We start from the raw sequence: 22,780 nt of genomic DNA, 5'->3' as shown, positions 1-22,780 counted from the left end.
CATCTGTTTTCTCTGTTGACCATTGACAGACTTGATCATGATTCTGAAAGACGCTTTTAGCTCCCAAATGCAGACAATGGAATGCACTCCCCTACCCGAAGACCTTCTAGCTAAAATGTTTCCCTGAAAAGAGTTTTACAATATTGCCAGCTATTCCTTCAGATTGTATCTGGGAAAGCGTTCCCTTAAGAATTTCTCTGCCAGTGCAAACAGGGTTTGTCATTCAAAACTTTAAGCTCACCTGCAGTAAAACAGGGTATTCCTGATTATTTCCTGCAGTTCCTGAAGTGGCACTTGAAGGTGTAGCATCCCAGTCCAGCATCTATGACAAATATGGAAACCCTGGCAATGCCATTGATGGGTCCCCATCCAGTGATTACCTGAGAGGCAAATGTAGTCACACGGATTTAGAAATTAATCCATGGTGGACACTGGATTTGCAAGCAAGGGTTCAAGTGTTCAGAGTAAAGATCACCAATCGAGGAGACTGTTGTGAAGAGCGGATAAATGGGGCTGAAATCCGAATTGGGAGCTCGCCGGAGAGAAGCGGCACAACAAATCCCAGGTAATATGCTCTGATGGTCTGAATGAAAGCGCTTGAGCACACAGAAGGAAATGTAGTGGAAGTGGTTAGAACAGACCTCAAATGGTTTTGTTGCTCATAATGATTTTAATTAAGCTATGCTCAGTTCCCATTGGCCAGCACAACTGCCTCTGTTCATACCACTTGTGTTTGTGCGTGTGTTTGTGTGTGTGCTTTTAACATGCTTTAAAATGGTTTCTATCAAGCATGATGTGTAGTTGGGGTTTTAGAGGCTAAAAGTAATTTCCTCATCTCTCCTGCTAGTAATTGCATGATCAGCTTTTTGCTCTCTTAAGACTCTTGATGCTGCACTGGAAGTGAGAAGCACAAACCCCAGCATTCATGCCGAGTCCCTCATGGTACTATTGTGTGTGAGTGCAGAGGACCAAGCTAGTGGCTCCTGAACCAAGATTGGTCCTTTAATTAGACTTTCACAGTTTCTTTCTCAGAACCGCTTTCCCATGGGACATTGATTTAATGCAGTGTCCTCCAAAGTGCGGTGCGCGCACCCCAGGGGGTGCGCAAGACCATCCCTGGGGGTGTGCAGCGGGAGGAGCGCTGCCGAAGGAGCAGTGCTCCTGGACCTTTGATTCTTCAGCGGCATGCTGGCGGCAGCTCAGCTCTCCCTGCTCCGTCTTCGGCGGCAGCTCTTCTTCTTCTTTGGAGACCACTGATTTAATGAATCTACAGTATCGATTTAAAGAAAGCTGTTGTTTAAAATGATTCAGCATCAGATTCTTCCACTCTTATGAGTATTACCTGGAAACTCCTTGAGGAGTGAGGTACTACACAATGTGAGTAAAGGTGGCAGAATTTGGCCCTAAAGATCCTCATGCCAAACTTGTAGAATCAACCTTATCTATAGCACTGCTATAGATGACACTAGAGTAAATAGTCTGTGTGTGTTGTTCTGCCTTAATAGTGATTCATTGTTTAACAAATAACTGAGGAAAAATAAGATGATGATGACATTTATTTGCTGAATTATGGGGCCACTTTGTATTTTTCATCCTTCCCCCACCTCCTCCCGTGATCTGAGCTATTGTTGTTGTCAAAGTATAATAATAATAATGGCTATTAATATGGTTCAACTCCAGATGTGCCCAGATCGACTCCATGGGCCCTGGGGAAACACGCTCATTTGACTGTGAAGGAATGCAAGGGCAGTATGTGACTGTGACCATCCCAGGCACAGGAAAATACCTCACACTGTGTGAAGTCCAAGTGTTTGGTCTACCAGTAAATTCTTCTGGTAAGTAGAGCATTGCTCCGATGGAATGTATTGGCTTGTGTTCCGATGCATGGCTCCCCTTGGCTGGAGAGAATCAGATCTACATGGATGTGTGTACATGCTTTAAACATACTCAAGTGTGTGGTGTGCTGAAAAGGACACACCAGAAATGTGGGAAAGCCTGTTCTGCTGCAAAGAGAGTTTTGATGAGGTTTGTGACTCAGTGAAGTCTCCAATTTGACGTTGAGCACAGAGATGGTAAACAAAGTGTGAGACGCTTGGAACTGTGTCAAGGATCGGTATGAATGTTGTCCGACATTTTTAAAGAACGGTTTGTGTCTGTCTGTCTTTCTCTGGCTGTGCCTACACGAGCACTTTTGTCAGTAAAACTTATGTCACTCAGGGCTGTGAAAAAAACCACCCCCAGATGGACATATGCTACACCGCCAGAAGCTCTCCCATTGACATAGCTACCGCCGCTCATTGGGGTGGTTTAATTATTGCAATGGGAGAGCTCTCTCCCTCGGCACAGAGCGGCTAAATGGGAGACTTTACAGCGGCACAACTCCATCGTTACAGCTGTGGCGCTGTAAGACCTCTAGTGTAGACATAGCCTCTGTTTCCTTCCATCTTTTTCCTTGGCTTCCCTGGTTTTCTGTGCCTTATGCTTGGGTTCTGGTTTTAGTGTATGCTTCTGGGAATTTTTGTTTGTTTGTTTAATTTTCCTTCTCTGCTCTCATGAACTCATTTTAAAAAACTCCAGTTCCTGAAAGACAGCCATTTATGACTTGATTTTTTTTCCTGCTTCCCAGTTGTTGATGTTTACCGATGTCTATAGATGTGTAACATACAAAGGAACCCTGAAACTGACTATGCACAAAATGCTGTCAAATACACAAAGGGCCTGCACATACTCTCATTGGAGTCAAAACCCTCCTGGACTTAGATAGTGTAAAACTTAGGCCACTGTAAACAAATGGGGGGGGGAGATAATCTCATTAGATGTTACCCATTACCAAAGTAACAAACAAAATTGCAGACAATATGTGATTTTTTTTTCTAGTTGACAATGTCCATTTAACTAAGAAACTAGGCTTGTGGCTTACAATTTTTCCAGCATAAAATACCTGGCAAAATGCTGTTGGGAAACATAAACCCTAAAATGGTGCTAACAATCCTGAAACTGTTTTTGTCTCCTAAGGTATTTTCAGAGGAGTCAGGGGCCCAAATCCTAGTGAATTCTAGTGGGCTTTGGATGACTCACTGCCTTGGGCTTCTTTGAAAATTCCAGACTAAAGAACGTTACTATCATTTTGAATTGCCTGGCATTGTTGCTGAATGAAGATAGTTAGTGGGCCTAAAAAGCTTGCTGGGCTTGCAGGTCCTCTTGTCACCCGTGAGAGTTGTAGACAGTCAATAGGTGGACGCACCATGTGGAGCCAAGCTGGCTCTGAGCTAACCTTGGACTAAGGGTCTGGCTATACTGGAGCCAGAAGGTGTAAATTCCAGCTTGAGGAAACATACCCACACTAGCTCTGATAGAGCAAGTGCACTAAAAATAGGAGTGTAGCCATAGCGGCACAAGCGTGGGAGGGGCTAGCTGCCCCAAGCACGAACCTCTGGTCTTAGATAGAATCAGATAGCTTCTCAGAGCTAGCATGAATATGTCTCGTAAAGCTGGAAATGACACCTTCCAGCCCCAGTGGAGACATACCCTAAATTCCTTCTTTATCACTGCTGCTGCACCAGCCTCCAAGACGAGCTCCTTTTCTCTCTTAGGGACTCTGCTGCTCCATGCCATCAGGTGAGTCCTTTTTATGCTCCTGCTTAAAATCAGGGTGAGCCACAAGACCAGACTGGACGGTGCACAGTCCTTGGCACAAAAGCAGGATGCTGCCACCTAAGGCTGGGTGTAATTGGTCTCTATTCTGGAGCTGGTGCAAGCTCTCTGCTCTCCACAGGCAAGCTGGCTGGCTGACCCTCTTGAGCCAGTCACACATCTGAGAGAAGTGTAAGGTAGAAGTAAAGCAATGGAATGACTGTTTCAGCTCCCTTAATGAATATTCTAAATGTAGGTGTGTATGACAGAGGGCATCCCAGAAGTAGGTGATTCCTTCCCAGACTCACCTTCACTTTATATTAGAGATCCAGAAGAAATGCATATAAGTCTTAGTTTGTTTCATTGGCCATTTTTGTGCACTGCTATCAGGCAGGCAGACTGGGGAGTTAGTTTTAGAGATGGTTGGAACATTTTTGACTACATGACATTTTGTTGAAGTACAGTATGTGATTTTGTCAAAGTCAAAACAGATCGGTTTTGACAAATGTTTCACTGGGAAGGGTATTGAGGTGGGGGCAGTTGTTTTTCGTTTTGGTCCAGGGATCTTTGGTCACTTTTGACCAGAAAGAGACTGACTCAAACTGAAAAAGCGGCAAAGAGTCATGTGGCACCTTATAGACTCACAGATGTACTGGAGCATAAGCTTTCATGGGTGAATACATCCGACAGGACTCTGCCGCTTTTACAGATCCAGACTAACAAGGCTACCCCTGAAATAGAAAAGTTCTGGTTGTCAATCTGAAAATGGATGTCACACAATTCTGTTTAGTGAAAACATTCAAAAGGTTGTGGGTTTGTTTGTTTTTTTTCATTCCAATGTGGAACGAAAACAAATTTAGAAACATCAAAAGTTGTGCAAAATGGAATTGTTGTCCTCTGGACAGCACTAGTTTGTGTCAGGATGGAAACTGAGTATTTTTTGTTTACTTTTGCTTTCATTTTTGTTCTTTTGTAGACCTCATGCTCAATGAAACTCTGGGCCCAAGGATCCCCAATGGAGGTAAGTTAGAATCTTATAAGAAAGATGAAATGAGATGCAACAGGCCTGGTCTACTTTGCTTGCTTCACTTCTATTTCTTAGATGTCTCCAGAACCAGAAGTGATTCTGTTGGGTAAGAGGAGAATCATCAAACCCAACTGTGTCTTCTCCCTTTGTCCTGATTTTTCTTTCTCCTTTTCTCAAATCTTCCTTGTCTGTAAATCAGCCTCTTATCACCTTCAGAACTTTGCCCATGTATGCCACTGGCTTGATTTCACTTTTGATACAAACTTCATCCAACTTTACCTTCATTTCTTCACACTCTTTAAGTTTTGCAACTCCTTTTGGATCTTAGCAGTTACAGAAGGAAAAGATCTGTTAGATGATAGCCTATCTTCCTGCCAAAACATAATATAATCATTAGCATTCATCTAGTGTCTTACATCTTCAAAGTTCTGCATGTAGATTAATTATATGTGTATTAATTATTATTAATAAACATAGCCACACATTATAGAACTTATTAGATATTAAAGGGATGCCAACTTGAGAGCCAGTCAATTTCAAAACATGTGTTAAAAGTAAATAGATTTTTACTATCTAATTTTCTTGTTTTTAAAATGTTTTTCTCTTCCTTGTTGCTGTGTGAACAATGCATCCAAACAGAGAATATAGACTAATTGTATGAGGGAGACCATGAAATTCATGGTATTGTTACCCCTTTTACCTGAACGTGTTAGCCAGTATTTGGAGTCTTGTGTGTTGTTGACATTAGGAGAAGAAACTGATTATGGAGTCAGGTATTTCTTTGGAGCAATCCTGGTTATTTACGAGGCATGTGCACAGAGTCCTGTTTCCCAGAACACAAGAGGAATTAAACAGCAGAAGGCAGTTTCCTTGCTCACAGTTCCAAACCACTGTCCAGCCAGCACTGTGCCCCAAAAGCTCTCCCTCTTGGCTTTGTCTTGTTGAAAGAGCTCCTTTTGCTGTCTCCTTGGCTTTCCTGCTGCCTTATCTGCCTCCTTCTGCTTCTGCTCACAGATGCACACACCTCCACCAAACAATATCCAGCCAACTGTATTGGTATTCAGTTGCCAGTGAAACCCCTCCAATCACATAGCTTAGCTTCTGACCAGCCTTGCGTATGGTCTGTGTTTTGTTTGTGGTCCTTCTTGTTTCAGTTACCTTACTCCAAAAAGGAGCTTAACTGCTTACCTTTGTCCTAAACGAAGGGCAGCTATCATAGCCACCAGCTTCAGCCAGGTTCCACCCAACCTCCATTATAACAATATACAAAGTGTGTAAAATGCACAAATTAAAGAGAAAAATAGAGAACAGAGAAGAATATTTTTCCTGTAGTCTCTTTCAGTTCAAGTAAACATAAGTGTTAGTAGCGAAACAATTTTAACAGAAAAATTTGATTTTTTATAAAGCTGACATACCTGTGAGCAGATCCTAGAATAGATCTGAGCCAAATGGTGAAGAGGTGGTCTCCGCAGATTTCCAGATCCTGGAATATGCAGATTGTTGCTGCCCATTTTCTCCCATGTGCACTGAAACATTGACCTTGCCTGGGTAAACTACCAGGAAGTGAGGTTTCTCTGTTATGCCTGCTGGGGGAAAGCAGCAGAGAGAAGACATGGGCTGTGCTCTAGTACTGGGAACAAGGAACATGCAATAGGATAAATGATCCTTGTCCTCAAAGGCATCTTGTGACTCCTGCTCTGCTTAATTTTTCAGATCATTTTGAAACTGACATATGGATCACTCTGAATAACTCTAGAGCAGGTAAATATTGGAGGGTTTTTTTAAACATGATACTGGGTTCCTGAGCAAATCATCATTGTGGTGTCAGGTACATCCCCTGCTACAGCCTTACTGGGAAAGTAAAAATTTCTCTTTGTGGGAAAAATCATACGTCCCCACTGGAATAGTTCACTTTCCATTTGCACAGTTTTGATCAGGGCTGTCTGCCCGTCAGGTAATTTTGAGCCCTATAGAAGAATCCTTAGATTGGAGGAATTGGGCAACAGGAGCTACAGAAATGCACTCTATATCTGAACCATAAAGGTGATATTTGTAATGTAAAATCCAATTCAAAATCAATGTTGACCTTTGAGTGCTGCATTTGCAGCCCCCAAAGATGGAAGTACTCTTGATCCCTGAGCAGAGAGCAGTCCGAGTTTCCCTCAGGTAGTTCCTCACTCTCTCTCCAAGGCATTTTAACCTGATGGGTTGGGAGGGGCAGGCTTCATAGGGGTGATAGGAAAGTTCAGTTTCCAGGCCCATTCAGTCCTTGGCTTCTCTCTGCTGAAACTGCAAATGGTGACCAGAGCTGAGAATTGAACTCCTGTCCTTGAGGAAATGGACTGGAACTCTGGCTCATTAACTCAGTGCATCTTATAAACTGCCACATTTTCTTTCTGTGATAATCAAGCTGTTCTTACTCTAGCACTTCTCTCCAAAGCAGGTGATGCATAAGAACTGTGTTTGTTGTTTTACAGCTCCTAATGTAGCCCTGGGGAAAACAGCCTTCCAGTCTAGCACCAGAGAGATTGAGGACAATCCTATGAGGGCCACTGATGGATCTTTATTGAACCATTTCCCGAGCCAACAGTGCTCACAAACACGCAGAGAGTTCCAGCCATGGTGGACAGTGGATTTGAGCAAAACATTTATTGTGTCCTCAGTGGTGATCACAAATCAAGGTGACTGTTACAAAGAGAGGATCAATGGTGCAGAGATTCGGATTGGGAACTCATCAGAGCTTGGTGGGACACTGAATCCCAGGTACTGGTCTGTTGTAGTTTGCGGAAGTATTTGAGCATGTAGAAGAAAACTGAATGAAAGTGACTGGGTACCTTTCCTGTACAGGACTTGAGCCCAGGTTTTATGTGCAGTCTTTTCCACGCTCCTGCAGAGTGGTGAAAAGTCAGTCTTCTCAGATGGTCATTTCCCATATGTGAGGATTTGTTAGTCTCTAAGGTGACACAAGGACTCCTTTTCTTTTTGTGAATACAGACTAACACAGCTGCTACTCTGAAACCAATCCAAGTCTTGTGCATCAAACGATGCAAAAACCTTTTAACTGGTTGCTAATCAAAACCCACCAAAGTCAAGAAATATATAAAATTCTCACAGCATTTAGTATTGTACTAATAATGCTGTCACACTTACAAACAAGGGCAGATTTGGTGCCCTTACTCCAGGTGAGCTGCACCTTACACTGGAAAATTATGTTGTGTAAGAACACAGCCCTGAGAAGTCATGGTAAATAATTACATGTTAAGCAAAACTGCACTCACTGGCCACAGGACTGTTGTGTTTAACTTTGTGTCAGTGGGTCATGAATAACCCAGCTGACATGATGATGAGTGTGACAGTCCTTGCATATAGCGAAAGCCTGATTCTTGTCTATACTAAGGCCCCTTTATATTGCTCTGACAGTAATTTACCCTCATTTTAAGGGATTTTACACTGTCAACAGCATAAAGGGGCCTCAGTATAAACGAGAATCAATCCCCATCTTGCTAGTTACCATAACTCCTCAAAGTCATGTTCTGACACAATGTAATTTCTCAGTGTAGACAAGTCCCTAGATGATGCTCCAACCCTTCCTGCCACTGCTTTCTTTTTGATCTCTCAGGTTAGGGGCCACACAGGTTATCAAACAATTTTTTAATAGATAGCTAAGGTACATGTTTTAATAGTGATAGAACAAACTGCCAAGACAAGTGTGGATTCTCCATCTCTTGAGGTCCTCAGATTAGGACTGGCTGCCTTTCTGGACGTTAGCTTTAGCCAAACAAAAATTAGTGGGCTCAATACAGGGGTAACTGGGTGCAATGTAATGGTCTGTGATATACAGGAGTTCAAACTAGATGACCTAATGGTTCCTTCTGGCCTTAAATTCTATGAATAAGAAGAATCGCTGAATAATGCTGCAGAATGCAGTGCAGTTCAGAGAAGGCAGGGCTTCAGCCTCTTCTGCTCCTCATGCCCTTATGTCCCCAGCCAGACTCTCTGTCCTGCAGACCTCCTAAAACAGCAGCTGGACAAGATGAAGAGCTGGAGAATGGCAAGAAAATACAGTAGCTTTTTGTTGTTGTAGTTCCTTTTAAAAAATGATGCAATGCAGAGAATTATGCGGCATTGTGACTGAAAAATCAATTCTTTGGTTTTCTGAGTGGCTACAAAGCACGTGAGGTCCCTGTTTTTGTGGTAACCCTGCTTATCTTGGCTTTGACATTCTTAACCATACTACTGCATGAACGGTGTTCGTGATTCACTGACTTCATTTTAATAGCTACGTCATTTAAGAAAATCATTAATAGAAACACTTTTAAGTGATCAACTGAACCTCATGGCTGAGACATTTGAAAAGGCCTAAGGATATGAGGAACCCAGGTCCCTTAGGCCCTTTTGAAAATCCCGGCCAACATGTGCTTATTTCAGCGCGTGAGCATACAAGAGATGGGAGCTTTCATTCCACAGATACAGACTTCATGGTGCTAGTGCTCTCTCAGATTCACAATGCATAACCGCTCTCTGTGAATAAGATCCTGTTCATTTCCAGATGTGCTACAGTTGAGTCCATGGAGCTTGGGCAAACACTCTCATTCGACTGTCATGGAATGCAAGGGCGTTATGTGACTGTGACCATCCCAAGGCGAGCTGAGTACCTGACTCTGTGTGAAGTGCAGGTGTTTGGTCTGCCATTGATTTTCCCTGGTGAGTACAGTTACTGAATTCACACACAATAGATTTCTGGCTGTGTCTGGGGAAAGTTCCCCCCAAAATTTACTGGAGCCCTGTGCAGAGGGAGTGCAGAATGAGCATAAAACACTATCAATGGGGTAAGTGAGTAAAAAAAATCTGATTTAAGGCTTTTCTATACAGAGAATTCATGCATGGTAAGATGGGGTGTAAATCTACAGCACACTAGCTGTCATGCACTAAAACTTCCATAGTGTACTTTGATCTACTCCCTTTATATGCTCCCTTTGTACAGATATGAATGACTACACAGGCTGCCAGGCAGTGGAGAATCAGGATCATTGTCTTTTCATAGGAAGGTAGGGTCAAGGCCAAAGCACTGAAAGGGGATGTCTAAATCCAAAAGAGGTACATTGGGAGATCTCCTGTGGATACTGGAACTGATTGACCTTAGGGGGTCTGCTCTCCAGCATATCTTTGATATGTTTCATTAGGCCTTTTGGTACTGTTATTGTCCACCTTGGCCTTCAGCCTTCCTGTCCAGCCTATTCATCAAGCATCACTGGCAGCCACTTTAATGCAGTCCTTACACCCAACAGTGCCAGCCAGGGACAAATAATTTCAGCCAGATGGAAAACACCAGACTGAGATGAAGGAGGGGAAGGTAATAGTGGGATGAAATGCAGCGTCAGACTGACCAGACAGAAAAGGCTCTGGATCATTTGACTTTTTCATAAGGGGCTAAATGAGCGATGATATATTGCTTCAGAATAATTTAGTTCTAGGCAAAAGGTAGACAAGCACCATATACTTCAGAGGCAAGGTGTTGGGTGCAGCGTAATGAAAAGTATACCAGCAATGTTAAGGCATGATGTGGCACAACAAAGCCCCGTGCCAAGGGCACAACGTTTAATACCCAATAGGAAACATTTATCCTGGGGTGGGGGGGGATGATCACCCACATAACACTATACATCTTCAAAATGCTTTACAAGCAATGAAGTCTATAGGCAGATCCCCTCAGTTTTGTGTTAGATGTCAATCACGAAATCAGCGTCTGGGTCCAGTGCCCCAGAACCCTCACAGGAGAGACTTGTATGTAATGCAGCGCTGAGCCAAAGGAAAGCTTGGATAAGGGAGTAATTCTGAGAAACCCAACAGTAATTACATGTCCAGGGGCAAAATTTTGGATCTGGCATCTTTTTTCTTTTGAAAAGTGGCCCAGTACATAAGAACAAACACATTCATGCTTCCCTTCTGCTATGTGACCAGCTCTGGTAATGATTTGGTTTTTTTGACTATGTTTCAGGTGAAACACTCCGAGCACCAAAGACAACAACAGGAGGTAAATGCTGCCAATTTGATATGGATGATGGAATACAGTTAGACAGACTGGACTCTATGTTCACTTGGCACAGGCTTGCAGAGCGACTATTCAGCACGTGCTTTATAGAACCTAGAACAGTGGTTTTTAAACCATGGGTCGCGATCCAGTACTGGGTGGCAGAGTGTCAGGCACTGGATCGCAGCAGCTCTGGTCAGCACTGCCAGCCGGGCCGTTAAAAGTCCCGTCGGTGATGCTGCCCGGCTAAGGCAGGCTAGTCCCTACCTGTTATGACACCGCGCTGTGCCCCACAAGTGGCCAGCAGCAGGTTCGGCTCTTAGGCTTGGGGGCCACGGGGCTCCGCATCCTGCCCTGCCCCTAACACCCCAAACCTCTGCCCCAGCCCTTAACCCCTCCCACACCCCAAACCCCTCATCCCCAGCTCCGTTGGGTCATGGGCATCAACAATTTTCTTCCACTGGGTCACCAGAAAAAAAGTTTGAAAACCACTGTCCTAGAACACACACTTTATAGTCCCAAGCTGTAATAGAGAGAGCACAAGTCTATCATTTGTTATTCTACACATATATGGAAAAATGCCTAGCTCGGTGGCCTATAAATAATGCTACTAACCTACAGCAGGTAGCAATAATATTTTGCATTCATACAGTGCATTTCATCCAAGGATTTCAAAGTATTTTGCAGAGGTGGGTGTTATATGTATGGAAAGGAAACCTGAGGATCACAGAAATTAAACAACTTGACCAGGCTATAAGAGCAAGTCCGTGGCAGAGTCTCCAAGTTTCCTGACTCTTAATCACCGTAACCACTAGACAGTTTCTGCCTACTTGTTCAGCTCCTGCCTATATGCAGAGCATGCTGAAACTGCAAATCTCCACTGCATTGCTAATACACACCTATAGTGAGCGCTGATAAATGGTGCCTGTGAAAGCATGCAGAAGCCTTTTGGGAACTGAGCAAATAAATCTTCTCAGAATACACAACAGGAGAAGTCTCATCATCCGTTCACAAGGTGTTGGGGCGTATACAGGCCACCAGGACTGCAGAGGTAGCTATAGGCGGCTACATGGGAGCAGTGCTTCCTCTTCACCCTGGGTGAAATCTCAGCCCTATTGAAGTCAATGTCAAAATTCCCATTCATTGCAATAGGGTCAGAATGTCACCTTGTGTTCCTGGCCAGGCTGAACTGTTTGTTTTCTAGCTTGTATGGCCACAGGGAGACTGCCAAGACTCATTAGTAAGGCTACGTTTTAGTCACAGGTAGTTTTAGTAAAAGTAACCCCCCTCCCACACTGAAATGCCTGCTGCTGCTGGGGAGGGGGGTGGCCCAAGACTGCCCCAGCAATGGTTGGTGTGGCTGGCCCAGGTGGCCCCCGGGGCCAGTCACACTACCCGGCCACTGCAGAAGTCACAAGGTCCCGGAAAGTCACGGAGCCATGACCTCCGTGACAAACTCGCAGTCTTACTCATTAGTAAACCAACCAGGCATGGCAGATAGCCTCGGATTATGCTGCCCAGCCCATCAGAGAGCATTTACATGGTGAGCCTGGCGCGCTGTGGGAGGGAAGCGGGCAGGGTTGGCCACCCCCACCCAGATTTGCTGCTTGGCTTGTACTGAGCATGCTCACACAGACTGAGCATGCTCAGTAATACTGCTGAAGCTGGCTGCCCTCACTCCACCCCCCCGCCCCCCATCGGCAGGCATGGGTCACCTCAAGAGTCTGTGACAGGAGCCAGAATAGTCTGGGACAATTAGCAGTGCTTGATAAGGTTTTCCAGACCTCATTTAAGCTCAGCCATATGAAATACAATATAGCTGGTGCTTGCAGATTGGAATGCAGCACATCTTAGTCTCCAGCTTTCTCTTTACTAACACTTCATAGAGGTTTTGAGTTATCTTTTCATCACTACAAACCTATAGCACGCACAAATAATATCTGTCCACAGTACACCCTAATATCACATGTCACAGGGAGAGTGCACCAGTGTATAGCGCTGCCTACAGCAAGCATGCCAGTAGCATATTGTGACAGGCCCTGATTCAGGAAAGTGCTGAAGCACGTGCTTAAGGCCATCCCTATTCAGGAGAGCACTTAAAGTTAAGTCCTGTCCTGGAAAAGGGATGCTTTCCTGAACTGGAGCCATAGCAAGCAAATCAATATCCCCTATAGTGAGCAACTATAAAGTGAGCTGGGTGCAATCCTGGACCCATTGAAGTCAATGGCAAAACTCCCATTGACTTCAATGTGGCAGGATGTCACTGCTTGAGAAGAGGCGAGGAAAAGAGCTGCCAGTCCTCCACAGTGCTCTGCAGACACCTGATTCTATTAGTAGGGCAGCCAACCAACCAGTTTTCAGTAAAAGATGTGTCTAAATTGAGCGAGATTAACCCACGCAATGTAGAGCGTTGGTGGAGGTATCTGACATCCCAGAGGCCAAGCATGTCCAGTCTGTGCTGAGAAGTGGCTTAGCTTGGCTTGACAGTAACCATGTGGCATGGCATTTGCCAGCTGTCTCTCAATATTAGAGACCGGATAAATAAGGATCAGCAGATAGCTGAAGCAGGCCTCTGCCTTATGATTTTGATAGGCTAGATCTTGACTGATTTATTTAATCTACTTTATTTTGCAGCTGTGGGCATAGGGGTAATTCTTTCAATAAAATGTGTAGATCTTCGGCTGTTTCCTTATTTTGCCATTAAAGAGCTGCATTTTGTATCTCTTGGCACTAACTCTTACACGTTCTTGGGCTGATTACCTTGATGAAGCTACTAGTCTCCCTGGTACTACACCTGTAGTAATTTCACAACCAACTGTCTTTCTTTCCAGTCCCAAATGTAGCACCACATGGTATTGCCTCCCAGTCCAGCAGATATATGTACTCCTATAACGCTCAGAATGCTATCGATGGCTCTTTATCTGCCAACGCTTTGATGGGACAGTGTACCCACACACATAAAGAATGGTCACCCTGGTGGAGGCTGGATTTGAAATCAGAGCATAAAATCTTCTCTGTTGCATTAACAAACAGAGGAGACTGTTGCAAGGATCGGATAAACGGTGCTGAGATCCGGATTGGGAACTCTAATGAACAAGGTGGAATAAAGAATCCCAGGTATCCTTCCTAATCTTGAGCTGTCATTGCAAGAACATACCAAAATCAAACTCACTATGGGCCAAAGAAATATGGAATGAATTAGAAGCTGTTTCTTTTTCCCTTACTAAATACTAGTTATGGCTAGAGTGACAGCTCTGGAGAACGACCTTTTATCCATAGAATGCATGCAGTGGCCGTACGTATGTTACCTATACCATTTGCTACCACCTTAATGTGGAGAGACCATTAAAGAAGTAAGAAGGGGTTTTGGTCTCCATGCCTAGTTCAGTTCTAGGTCTTTTCTAGGACTCTCAACCACTGTACCAATTAGTGCCAGTTGTGGTGGTGGTTTTTCTGATGAGGATACCCATCCACTAGGAACTGGATTGAGCTCACTAACTCATTCTGGACTCATTCACAACTCCAGAGTGAAGGTTGCAAGATGTTCTCCATTCTTTGGCCTGCTTTCCTGCCTACTCTAACTTACAGGAAAAGTGTAGTTTCAGATTGTTTTCTGCTCAGTCCCAGCCCAAAGGAAAAAGTCTGAAGCAAATAGAACTAGCCATTTTTTTTAGTGATGAGAATGACAAAAGGAGCATATGTCTGTGTTTTGTGCAACCCTAACTCAAAATGTAACATCTTTTAAAAATTCAAATTGGTCATGGATTTAATTATCCATGTATAGTGCAACAGCTCATTATCTTTTAATCAGAGTGCTATTCTTTCCAGATGTGGGACAGTTTTCCGCATGGATTATGAGGAAACCCTCTCATTTGACTGTGAAGAAATGCAAGGGCGGTATGTGACAGTGACCATTCCTGGGCGAGCTGAATACCTCAGTCTGTGTGAAGTGCAGGTCTTTGGTCTGCCTGTAAGTCCTTTAAGTGAGTACATTGCTGAAAATCATAATGTCAATGCAAGGATAGAGATGCAAAAAACCATAAGATTTATCAATCAGATGTAAAGTCAATCAGATGTAAAGATTTATCGATCAGATGTAAAGCTTCCCTCAGGCTAATGTCTTCCCTACACCGGAGGTTTGCCTCCATCCCAGCCATCACTAGCCACCAACCAGGTAGCAGTACCAGTGCACACCCCTAGTGTAGCCAAGCTCAACCGCAATTTGCATGAGTGCCATTTATGTCTGCTTGAAAGCAGTTTGCCTTGGCTATATTTGGCATTTGGACAGGTGCAGTTACACTGTTGTCCACCCACCAGTGGCTGGAGTTGAGGAAGATTCTCATTGTTTGTAGGCAAGGCCTGCAGCCAGTGTAATTCTCCCACTGCTGAGAGGTGAACTTCTTGAATGATTAGCCTTATTTTCTACTGTGTAACTTAAATCTTAATGAGGACTCAGTGTTTAATTACCAAAATCCAGTCTTCTGGATTCTTTTCATGTCCATTCCACACACGCTGATGCAATGATTTCTAACAAAGTCCCAAGGATGATTAAACTGAAAAAGTGCAGAATACAGGGATGGAGAAGCAAATAATCAAACCTGTGTTATCCTACTTATTTCTGTGCCAGGAGGAAGGATACAATGCAATTTCCTTTAGAGACAAACTTAGCCTCACGGCACTATCTTAATATAAATAATAATCAATCATCATAATCAGAACTGCTTATTTAACTCTGTTCAGACAGGATTTGTCTCTTTTTAACCCAGTGGTAACTTGAAATTACATTTTTAAGACCGTGCCCTTTTGGTTGATAGCCAACCTTCTGCAGACCTTGTTCCAGCAAAGCACTTTGGCATGTATATAAATTTAAGTACTTGATTACTCCCTATCAAAATTGATAGAACTGCTCACATGCTTGATGTTTTGCATGTGCTTAAATGCTTTGCTGGGTCAGAGCTTTAATTAAAGCCCCTGTGAAAGAATGATTTTGCGAGTGGTGAAGATTATCATTTTTTATGGGATTGAAAACCTGCTTCTGAAGCTAGAGGTTTGAAAAGGTAAACTGTTAGTTGCTTCAAAAATGGACTTTTGCAAGATGGAGACGCTTAACCTGCATTGGGGAGAAATGGTTCTTAGGGTCTGAAATGACTAGAGAGTAATTACATTTGCAGGTTACAAAGGGATGAACACACCTTTTGAACCACAGGAATTACAAAAGAGAAAGTGATGTCTAATCTCAATAGACTGGAGCTGGCCCACATACAAGTAGGAAGGGACCCGCTATGCTAAATAGTTGAAGGTAATTTGTGTACCTCCAAATAATAGAAGGTAATAACAATACTGAACATGTCATATTTCCCAGGCTACCTGAGCATTGACGCTGACTGGCTGATGCCACTTTCCAAAACAAGCCCTGAACGGAATCCAGTAAAACAGAACGGTAAGTCTGGTTAATTCAAACGCACACACTCAAAACTTAGGCTACATGAAGATCAATTCCTCATTTAATGAAGAATATTAGGAGATGCTGCAGTTCTGTATATGTAGGAAAAGGCAAGTAATAGATGTGGATGGTGTTTACTGTTTGCTCAGGATGAGACAAAAAAATTATCTCTAGAAATGCTAGTTAAACACCTCATTGTGCAGAACAAACTGGCAACAATGTGAAATAAATTCCTTTTTTATTACTTGAAATATACTTTGCAAATTTAAGTCTCATTACTTAGCTGGTGGATATTTCCTTAGACTGAAGATGCTCTTCCCAGTTTAATTAATAGCAGTCATCTGAACTGGTTGTACCTGAAAACTGGGACCTTTGAGAGGCTGGTGAGGCCAAAGATTTTAGAATATCTTCCCAGGAAATGGCTTTACACCAGGGGATGATTCCACTGGCTCTTGCCTGGAGTGGAGTATAAAGCAGAATTGTATTCCTGGATAAATGAAAAACATAACCTTAGTGGGTAATTTTCATGTGCTTCTGCTGCCACCAAACCATCTGCATTACTTCATCTGTATTACTACTTGGGGCATAGAATTCTCTCTCCTCAACATTAGTTATAATCCAGTGACAGAAAGTTATCACAGATGGATCACTGTTCTCCACAGTTCTGATTCTTTATAATCTATAAAGTAATTGTTATAAAACTATGGAGATTTAGAGGGTTGTTCTTATTTCTAGTGTTTTAAATTATGCACTAAGGAAAAAATAGCAGATAGATCAAAATCAGGAGTGGAAAATACAGTATGTAAACACTTACTACAGGAGCATATATGTGATATACACACACACTCTCTCCCTCCCTCTGCAGTATAAATAGATTATCAGTCTCCCAGATCACCCAAAGTCCTCTTCGTCCACTGTTTACACAGATGACTGGAGCCACCCTATTGATCACCCTTCCTTTCCCAAGCTTTCTCAGGAAGGAGTTGTGCAGATCTGCATCTCCATTTCCCCTTTCCTACAGGTTTACAAGGGAGGCCAAATTATTTCCCCACATGTGTTCTTCACCCATCCCCAGGGAAACACAGCATCTTCTCTGTCTAATGGGTAATGAACAAGATTCAACTGAAAGTTAGGCAGGATGATTCCGTGATGTCACCCAAGATTCCACACTACAGGGCTAACGTTCCAAATTCTCTGTAGTAATAGCAGATATCTGGGGCCAAATTCTGATTTAGGCACATTTGGCTTCAGGGATTAGGCTGGCTGGCTTCAGGTCACCTTCAGTGAGAACCTCTTGTTCATTATTATCCCCGAGTTCATGTGGCAGACAAGATCACTGCAGATCCCCCAGGTTCGCTTTAATACCATTCCTCCTATAAAGCTTATGCTTATTCCTCACATACACAGTGCTAAAGCACATGGAGAGGGAGCGTTGTTCTACACTCCATGGGATCATGGTTGCTTTTACACAGGAAAGAGAATAATGAGAATGAACACACAGAAAAGAACAATGAAAAATGGTAGAACTCTGGAGAAAAGAGAAAGGAGGGAGAGAAGCAGATAGAGATTTTAAAAGGAGAGAGAAGAAAAACTGGAAGATGGAAAGGAAAAAAGACAACAAAAGACAGAAATCTGTGTTTTTATTAAACAAAGAAGGTGTTTGAAATATTGCTGATGCTTTTTGATTTATGCTGCTTTCAGTAGTGGCCGAAAGTAATGTAAAATCAATGGCTCTGCCCTCCTGGGAATACCTTTAGCACAGGGGCTTCCCTGGATGGTTCTAGCTACTTACCCTTCCCCCAAGCATCCTCCCTATCCCCCACAAGCTCTCTGTGCCACCACCTCTCACAGCCCCCAGTGTAGAAGGCATCCAGTGGGAAGGGGACGTGGCCGAAGCACAGATGCACTGTGGCTAGTCTCAGGTATAGCAGTGGCCCCTAAGGACTGTGGTGGACAGTAACACATAAATTATTAGGGCCTCTCTGAGGCTATTTTAATTTATGCCAGGAGCCAGGTAGACCCCCACAAAAGCACCAGATTGTGGGGAGCCACATACATGGAATAAAGCCACCTTGCTCCTATTCCCACCCCATGCCTGTATGGAGCAGAGCCTCCTTCAAATAGTAAAAACAACGAGGAGTCCTTGTGGCACCTTAGAGACTAACAAATTTATTTGGGCATAAGCTTTCGTGGGCTAGACCCCACTTCATCAGATGCATGGAGTGGAAAATACAGGAGGAGTATAAATACATGAAAACACGGGAGTTACCTTACCAAGTGCGAGGTCAGTCTAACAAGACGATTCAATTAACAGTAGGATACCGAGGGAGGGAAAATAACTTTTGTAGTGGTAATTGAGAGTGGCCTATTTCAAACAGTTGACAAGAAGGTGTGAGTAACAATAGGGAGAAATTAGTATGGGGGAAATTAGGTTTAGGTTTTGTAATGACCCAACCACTCTCAGTCTTTATTCAGGCTTAATGTGATGGTGTCCAGTCTGCAAATTAATTCCAGTTCTACAGTTTCATGTGGGAGTCTGTTTTTGAAGTTTTTTTGTTGAAGAATTGCCACTTTTAGGTCTGTTTTTGAGTAACAATACCCTGTGCTAAAGGTATTCCCAGGAGGGCAGAGCCATTGATTTTACATTACTTTCGGCCACTACTGAAAGCAGCATAAATCAAAAAGCATCAGCAATATTTCAAACAACTTCTTTGTTTAATAAAAACACAGATTTATGTCTTTTGTTGTCTTTTTTCCTTTCCATCTCCCAGGGAAACTGAAGTGCTCTCCTACTGGTTTTTGAATGTTATAATTCCTGATGTCAGATTTGTGTCCATTTATTCTTTTGCGTAGAGACTGTCCAGTTTGGCCAATGTACATGGTAGAGGGGAATTGCTGGCACATGATGGCATATATCACATTGGTAGATGTGCAGGTGAACAAGCCCCGATGGTGTGGCTGATGTGGTTAGGTCCTATGATGGTGTCCCTTGAATAGATATATGGACAGATTTGGCACCGGGGTTTGTTACAGGGTTTGGTTCCTGGGTTGGTGTTTTTGTTGCGTGGTGTGTAGTTGCTGGTGAGTATTTGCTTTAGGTTGTGGGGCTGTCTGTAAGCGAGAACTGGCCTGTCTCCCAAGGTCTGTGAGAGTGAGGGATTGTCCTTCAGGATAGGTTGTAGAGCCTTGATGATGTGCTGGAGAGGTTTCAGTTGGGGGCTGTAGGTGAAACCTTCAAATAGTAATGACATTTCACACTTTATATAGTACTTTTATCTGAGGGTCTCAGAGCAGTTTAAAAGCATTAGGCATTGCTACCTCCCGTGCCCCCTTGAGGTATGCAAGTAGTTTTATCCTCCTTTTACAGGTGGGGGTAAATGAGGTTAAATGAGGAAAAAAGGATAAGTAATGTATCCATGTTCAAAGGGTGAGTCAGTGTAAGATTGAAAATAAAACCTAGGGCTCCTGATCCCAGCCCCTTAACGTACCCACCAACTTTCTCTTCTCGGTCTTAATTACATTGTTTGCAACTGCAGTGATATACTCATATTATTATTTACTTCCTATTGTAACATGCTGCCCCTGGATGGGCGGTCAGCAGCGAACCTAAGACCTCTACACCTAAAAGCATGAGCTTCTACTGACTATCTCCTCAAGAAGTACAGAGAGCTAGAGCCCTGCAAATCACGGATATCTATTTGATATCCGGAGACCATGTTTGCGGATCATGGATCAGATGCGGATGCAAATTTTGTATCTGCGCAGGGCTCTAAGGAGAGCCATGAGAGAGTGTGGGTTACACTATAATAATTTTAAAGGTCTAGTTTTGGGCCCAAACTCTGTGACAGTGTCCCTTTAAATTATGTCATGTTTAAGATATATCAGTGATAATTTGTATCCTGCACTAGCTGAAGCAAAAACCTCAGATTTTCTTCCTCTTTAACAGCTTCTGTTCTTTTTTAAAAGCTTCCATCACAGACTCCCCTTCACCCTCAAAGGGGAGAAAAAGCTCACATAAGTACTGTTATCCTTTCCTCTGTTTCTCAATGGCAGGGGTTATTATTATTATCTTGTACTACCATAGAGTCTTGTAGCTTTAGTGACAGACCAGGACCCCATTGTGCTAGGTGCTGTACAAACATAGAACAAAAAGATGGTCTCTGCCCCCAAAGAGTTTACAATCTAAGTATAAGACAAGAGACAGCCGCTGGACCATCCTTCCCCCTAATATACTTGAGTATATGCCTTTTTGAATGGGTGATCTCATCAAAGCCCAGCCACCTCAGAACATGTCAAGGTTCACCCATCACTTATTACGACTGAGCATGATCACACACGTGACACACCATTTGGCAATACTTATTCAAACCACCCTATCATGCAGCACAAAGGCTGTGAAGGAGAATGAATGAAATCACATATTGAAAAGTAAATCCTTTTCTCTTCAGCTGGTATCACACACTTGGTTTGAAAGGTGGACACGTTTGTGGAAGGTTCTTCATTACTTCTGGACATGTTGCCTTACTCACATTCTGTCTTCTCTCCTGGTCTTATTCTAATCAAACCCATTCATGCCTCAAAGAGGGTCATGATGGAAGAATTGCAGTTGCTGTGGGATAGGTGTGATTATAACTAGCTATGATTTCTGTCCTAGGTCTCCTTGAAAAAGCCTTTATTTTCCCGGAAGAAACAGACAATAGCTATGTTGTTCTGTCTCCAGCACAGCCCTTGAGTCTTGAAGCATTCACACTTTGCATGAAGGCGGCCTCAGAGTTACCGCCCAATCGAGAAATCATTCTTTTCTCCTACCGCACCAAGTACTATGATGAACTCAATGTGTGGCAAGAGTTTAATGGCACTTTTAGTTTGTACCTGAGTGGTCCTGGAGTGCACTTCACCCTCCCCAAACTCAATACCTTTGGGAGTCACATGTGTGTGACCTGGGAATCCAAATCTGGTCTCACAGCCTTTTGGGTAAATGGTAAAAGGAGCCTAAGAAAAGTGCTGAGACCAGGGCATAGGATCCAACCACAGGGCATTGTCATGCTGGGGCAAGATCCAGACACATTTTGGGGCAGCTTTGAGAAGGCCCAAAGCTTTGTGGGAGAAATAAGTGACCTTTATATGTGGGACCATGTCTTATCACCCTCCATTATCCAGAATGTTTACCTGGACCACTCATTTCCCAAGGGAAATATTTTTGATTGGAAATCATTATCATATGAGTGTACGGGAAATGTGATTGTGCCATCCAAACTGTAACTGAGTGTAATGTGAATGAAGGGGCTTCAGACATTCTAATGTTTCATTTCTCCTATGCATGCACAAGAAATAAAACAGAACAAGGAATAGAGTGGAAAACTCTAGAAATTTGTGGGTTTTTTCTTTTTTACAAGATAGAAATTAGAGATAGCAAAGCCCTTATAGACAGCCTAGTCCCATGCCCACACATGTTAATGCCAATCTTGTATCTAAAGTACACTATGCAGATTTGTGGTGCAAAGATCTGCAATGACCTTTATTGGTAACAGTTTAGCTCTAGCCAACTGGATGGATGTGCAAAAGGTCCTGGGGGCGGGAATAGCTGGCCTGTCAATCATATCCCAGTGACCTATCATGTGACCTCCTATTCAGGGCAGCCCATCACTACAGCGAGGCTAACAACCTCATGAATCTATGATCCCTGGCATTGACACACAACCAGGTGATCCAGATGTGGGAAATCCTGCTCAGTGGGGCTCCCTGCACCAGAGGGGTGCTGATTGGTCCCATGTCACTTTCCCGTACATGACCTTCTGCCCCACTGCTTGCTGCAAGAGAAAAATACCAAACAACTAGCCTTCAAGTCGCCAGACCCTAGCTTAACCGAGTGATCTGGAGCTCCTCCAAGGGCTGCTTGACAGAGAATAAAAAGTGTTGGAAAACTCCTGTGAAATCCCTTGAATAACTGAACTGATCAGTCCTCCAAGGAAGGCATAAAACATGCATCCTTGCTGGGGGTGGGGGAGCCCTCCATGCTAGATTAAATTGTGGTGGGGAACACTGTAGCAAAAATATCCTTCCTGGCTCTGGCAAGCAGTCAGTTACTCCTAAGGGTGCTGTGCTTATCTCTGTCAGATTGCTGCCTCTGGTTCCCACCTGGCCACCAAAAGGAGTGAGGGAGAGTGGAAGTGTTACAGTCAGGCTCATGCAAAAGACAATAATCTGTCCTCCTCTCTGTTTTATAGTTGGGGGTGGGAGGTAGCTGGCCATGTAAGGTACTGGCCAATCAACCTCCCCCTGCTACTTGCCCTGTGTTTTACCGCTGGGCCTCTATGGCTTTGTCTACGCTAGGGAAAGAGAGTTTGCTGGGGGGAGGGGGGGTTCAATCCAGTTAGCTCAACTGACAACCCCACTTTGCACCAACATAGACACAGTTAAAACCTGTGACTCAAATGCTTGAAAAAGCACTTTTTTCCTAGACAAAGCCACAAGGAGCTGTGGAAGCAGCCATTATTTCCATGCTCACGGTCCCACGGGGAGGAATGCTGCTGACAAGATCAACCACAAAGCAGCTGAAATTGCTTCACTGTCCATTGGAATGGTGGTGATACTAGAGCTGTAATCATCCTCCATGGTTTACAGAAAACAGTCTCCTCTAGGCTAC

The 22,780-nt window shown here is 43.5% G+C and overlaps 1 protein-coding gene and 1 long non-coding RNA gene across 2 annotated transcripts in view; one reads left to right on the top strand and one right to left on the bottom strand.

Annotated features, from left to right (window-relative positions):
* The window catches only part of LOC140904938 (uncharacterized), a 53,001-nt gene that overhangs the window by 8,731 nt on the left and 21,490 nt on the right, over positions 1-22,780 (bottom strand). Inside the window, exon 2 of the long non-coding RNA XR_012156683.1 lies at positions 6,076-6,243. This is a non-coding gene — a long non-coding RNA (uncharacterized lncRNA). The remainder of the gene's footprint in view (positions 1-6,075; positions 6,244-22,780) is intronic.
* Positions 306-21,396, top strand: LOC140904936 (pentraxin fusion protein-like). The gene is made up of 11 exons (XM_073327327.1): positions 306-565; positions 1,681-1,835; positions 4,610-4,654; positions 6,374-6,421; positions 7,138-7,423; positions 9,210-9,364; positions 10,659-10,694; positions 13,523-13,808; positions 14,520-14,674; positions 16,054-16,131; positions 20,789-21,396. Exons 2-11 carry the CDS (start codon positions 1,700-1,702, stop codon positions 21,394-21,396), a joined length of 1,833 nt encoding a protein of 610 aa, XP_073183428.1. The 5' UTR covers positions 306-565; positions 1,681-1,699.

Source organism: Lepidochelys kempii, chromosome 1 (genome assembly GCF_965140265.1).
Source record: "Lepidochelys kempii isolate rLepKem1 chromosome 1, rLepKem1.hap2, whole genome shotgun sequence".
NCBI lineage: Eukaryota > Metazoa > Chordata > Testudines > Cheloniidae > Lepidochelys > Lepidochelys kempii.
The sequence above is the reverse complement of the archived record's forward strand: the minus strand, read 5'-3'. Positions and strand labels throughout refer to the sequence as shown.

Bases quoted from the DNA above. Each gene is read 5' to 3' on its own strand.
- LOC140904936 (XM_073327327.1), top strand. From the start codon at position 1,700: ATGGGCCCTGGGGAAACACGCTCATTTGACTGTGAAGGAATGCAAGGG. The intron at 6,422-7,137 runs GTAAATATTGGA...GTTGTTTTACAG, and splicing joins TCTGAATAACTCTAGAGCAG to CTCCTAATGTAGCCCTGGGG. The intron at 10,695-13,522 runs GTAAATGCTGCC...CTTTCTTTCCAG, and splicing joins ACCAAAGACAACAACAGGAG to TCCCAAATGTAGCACCACAT.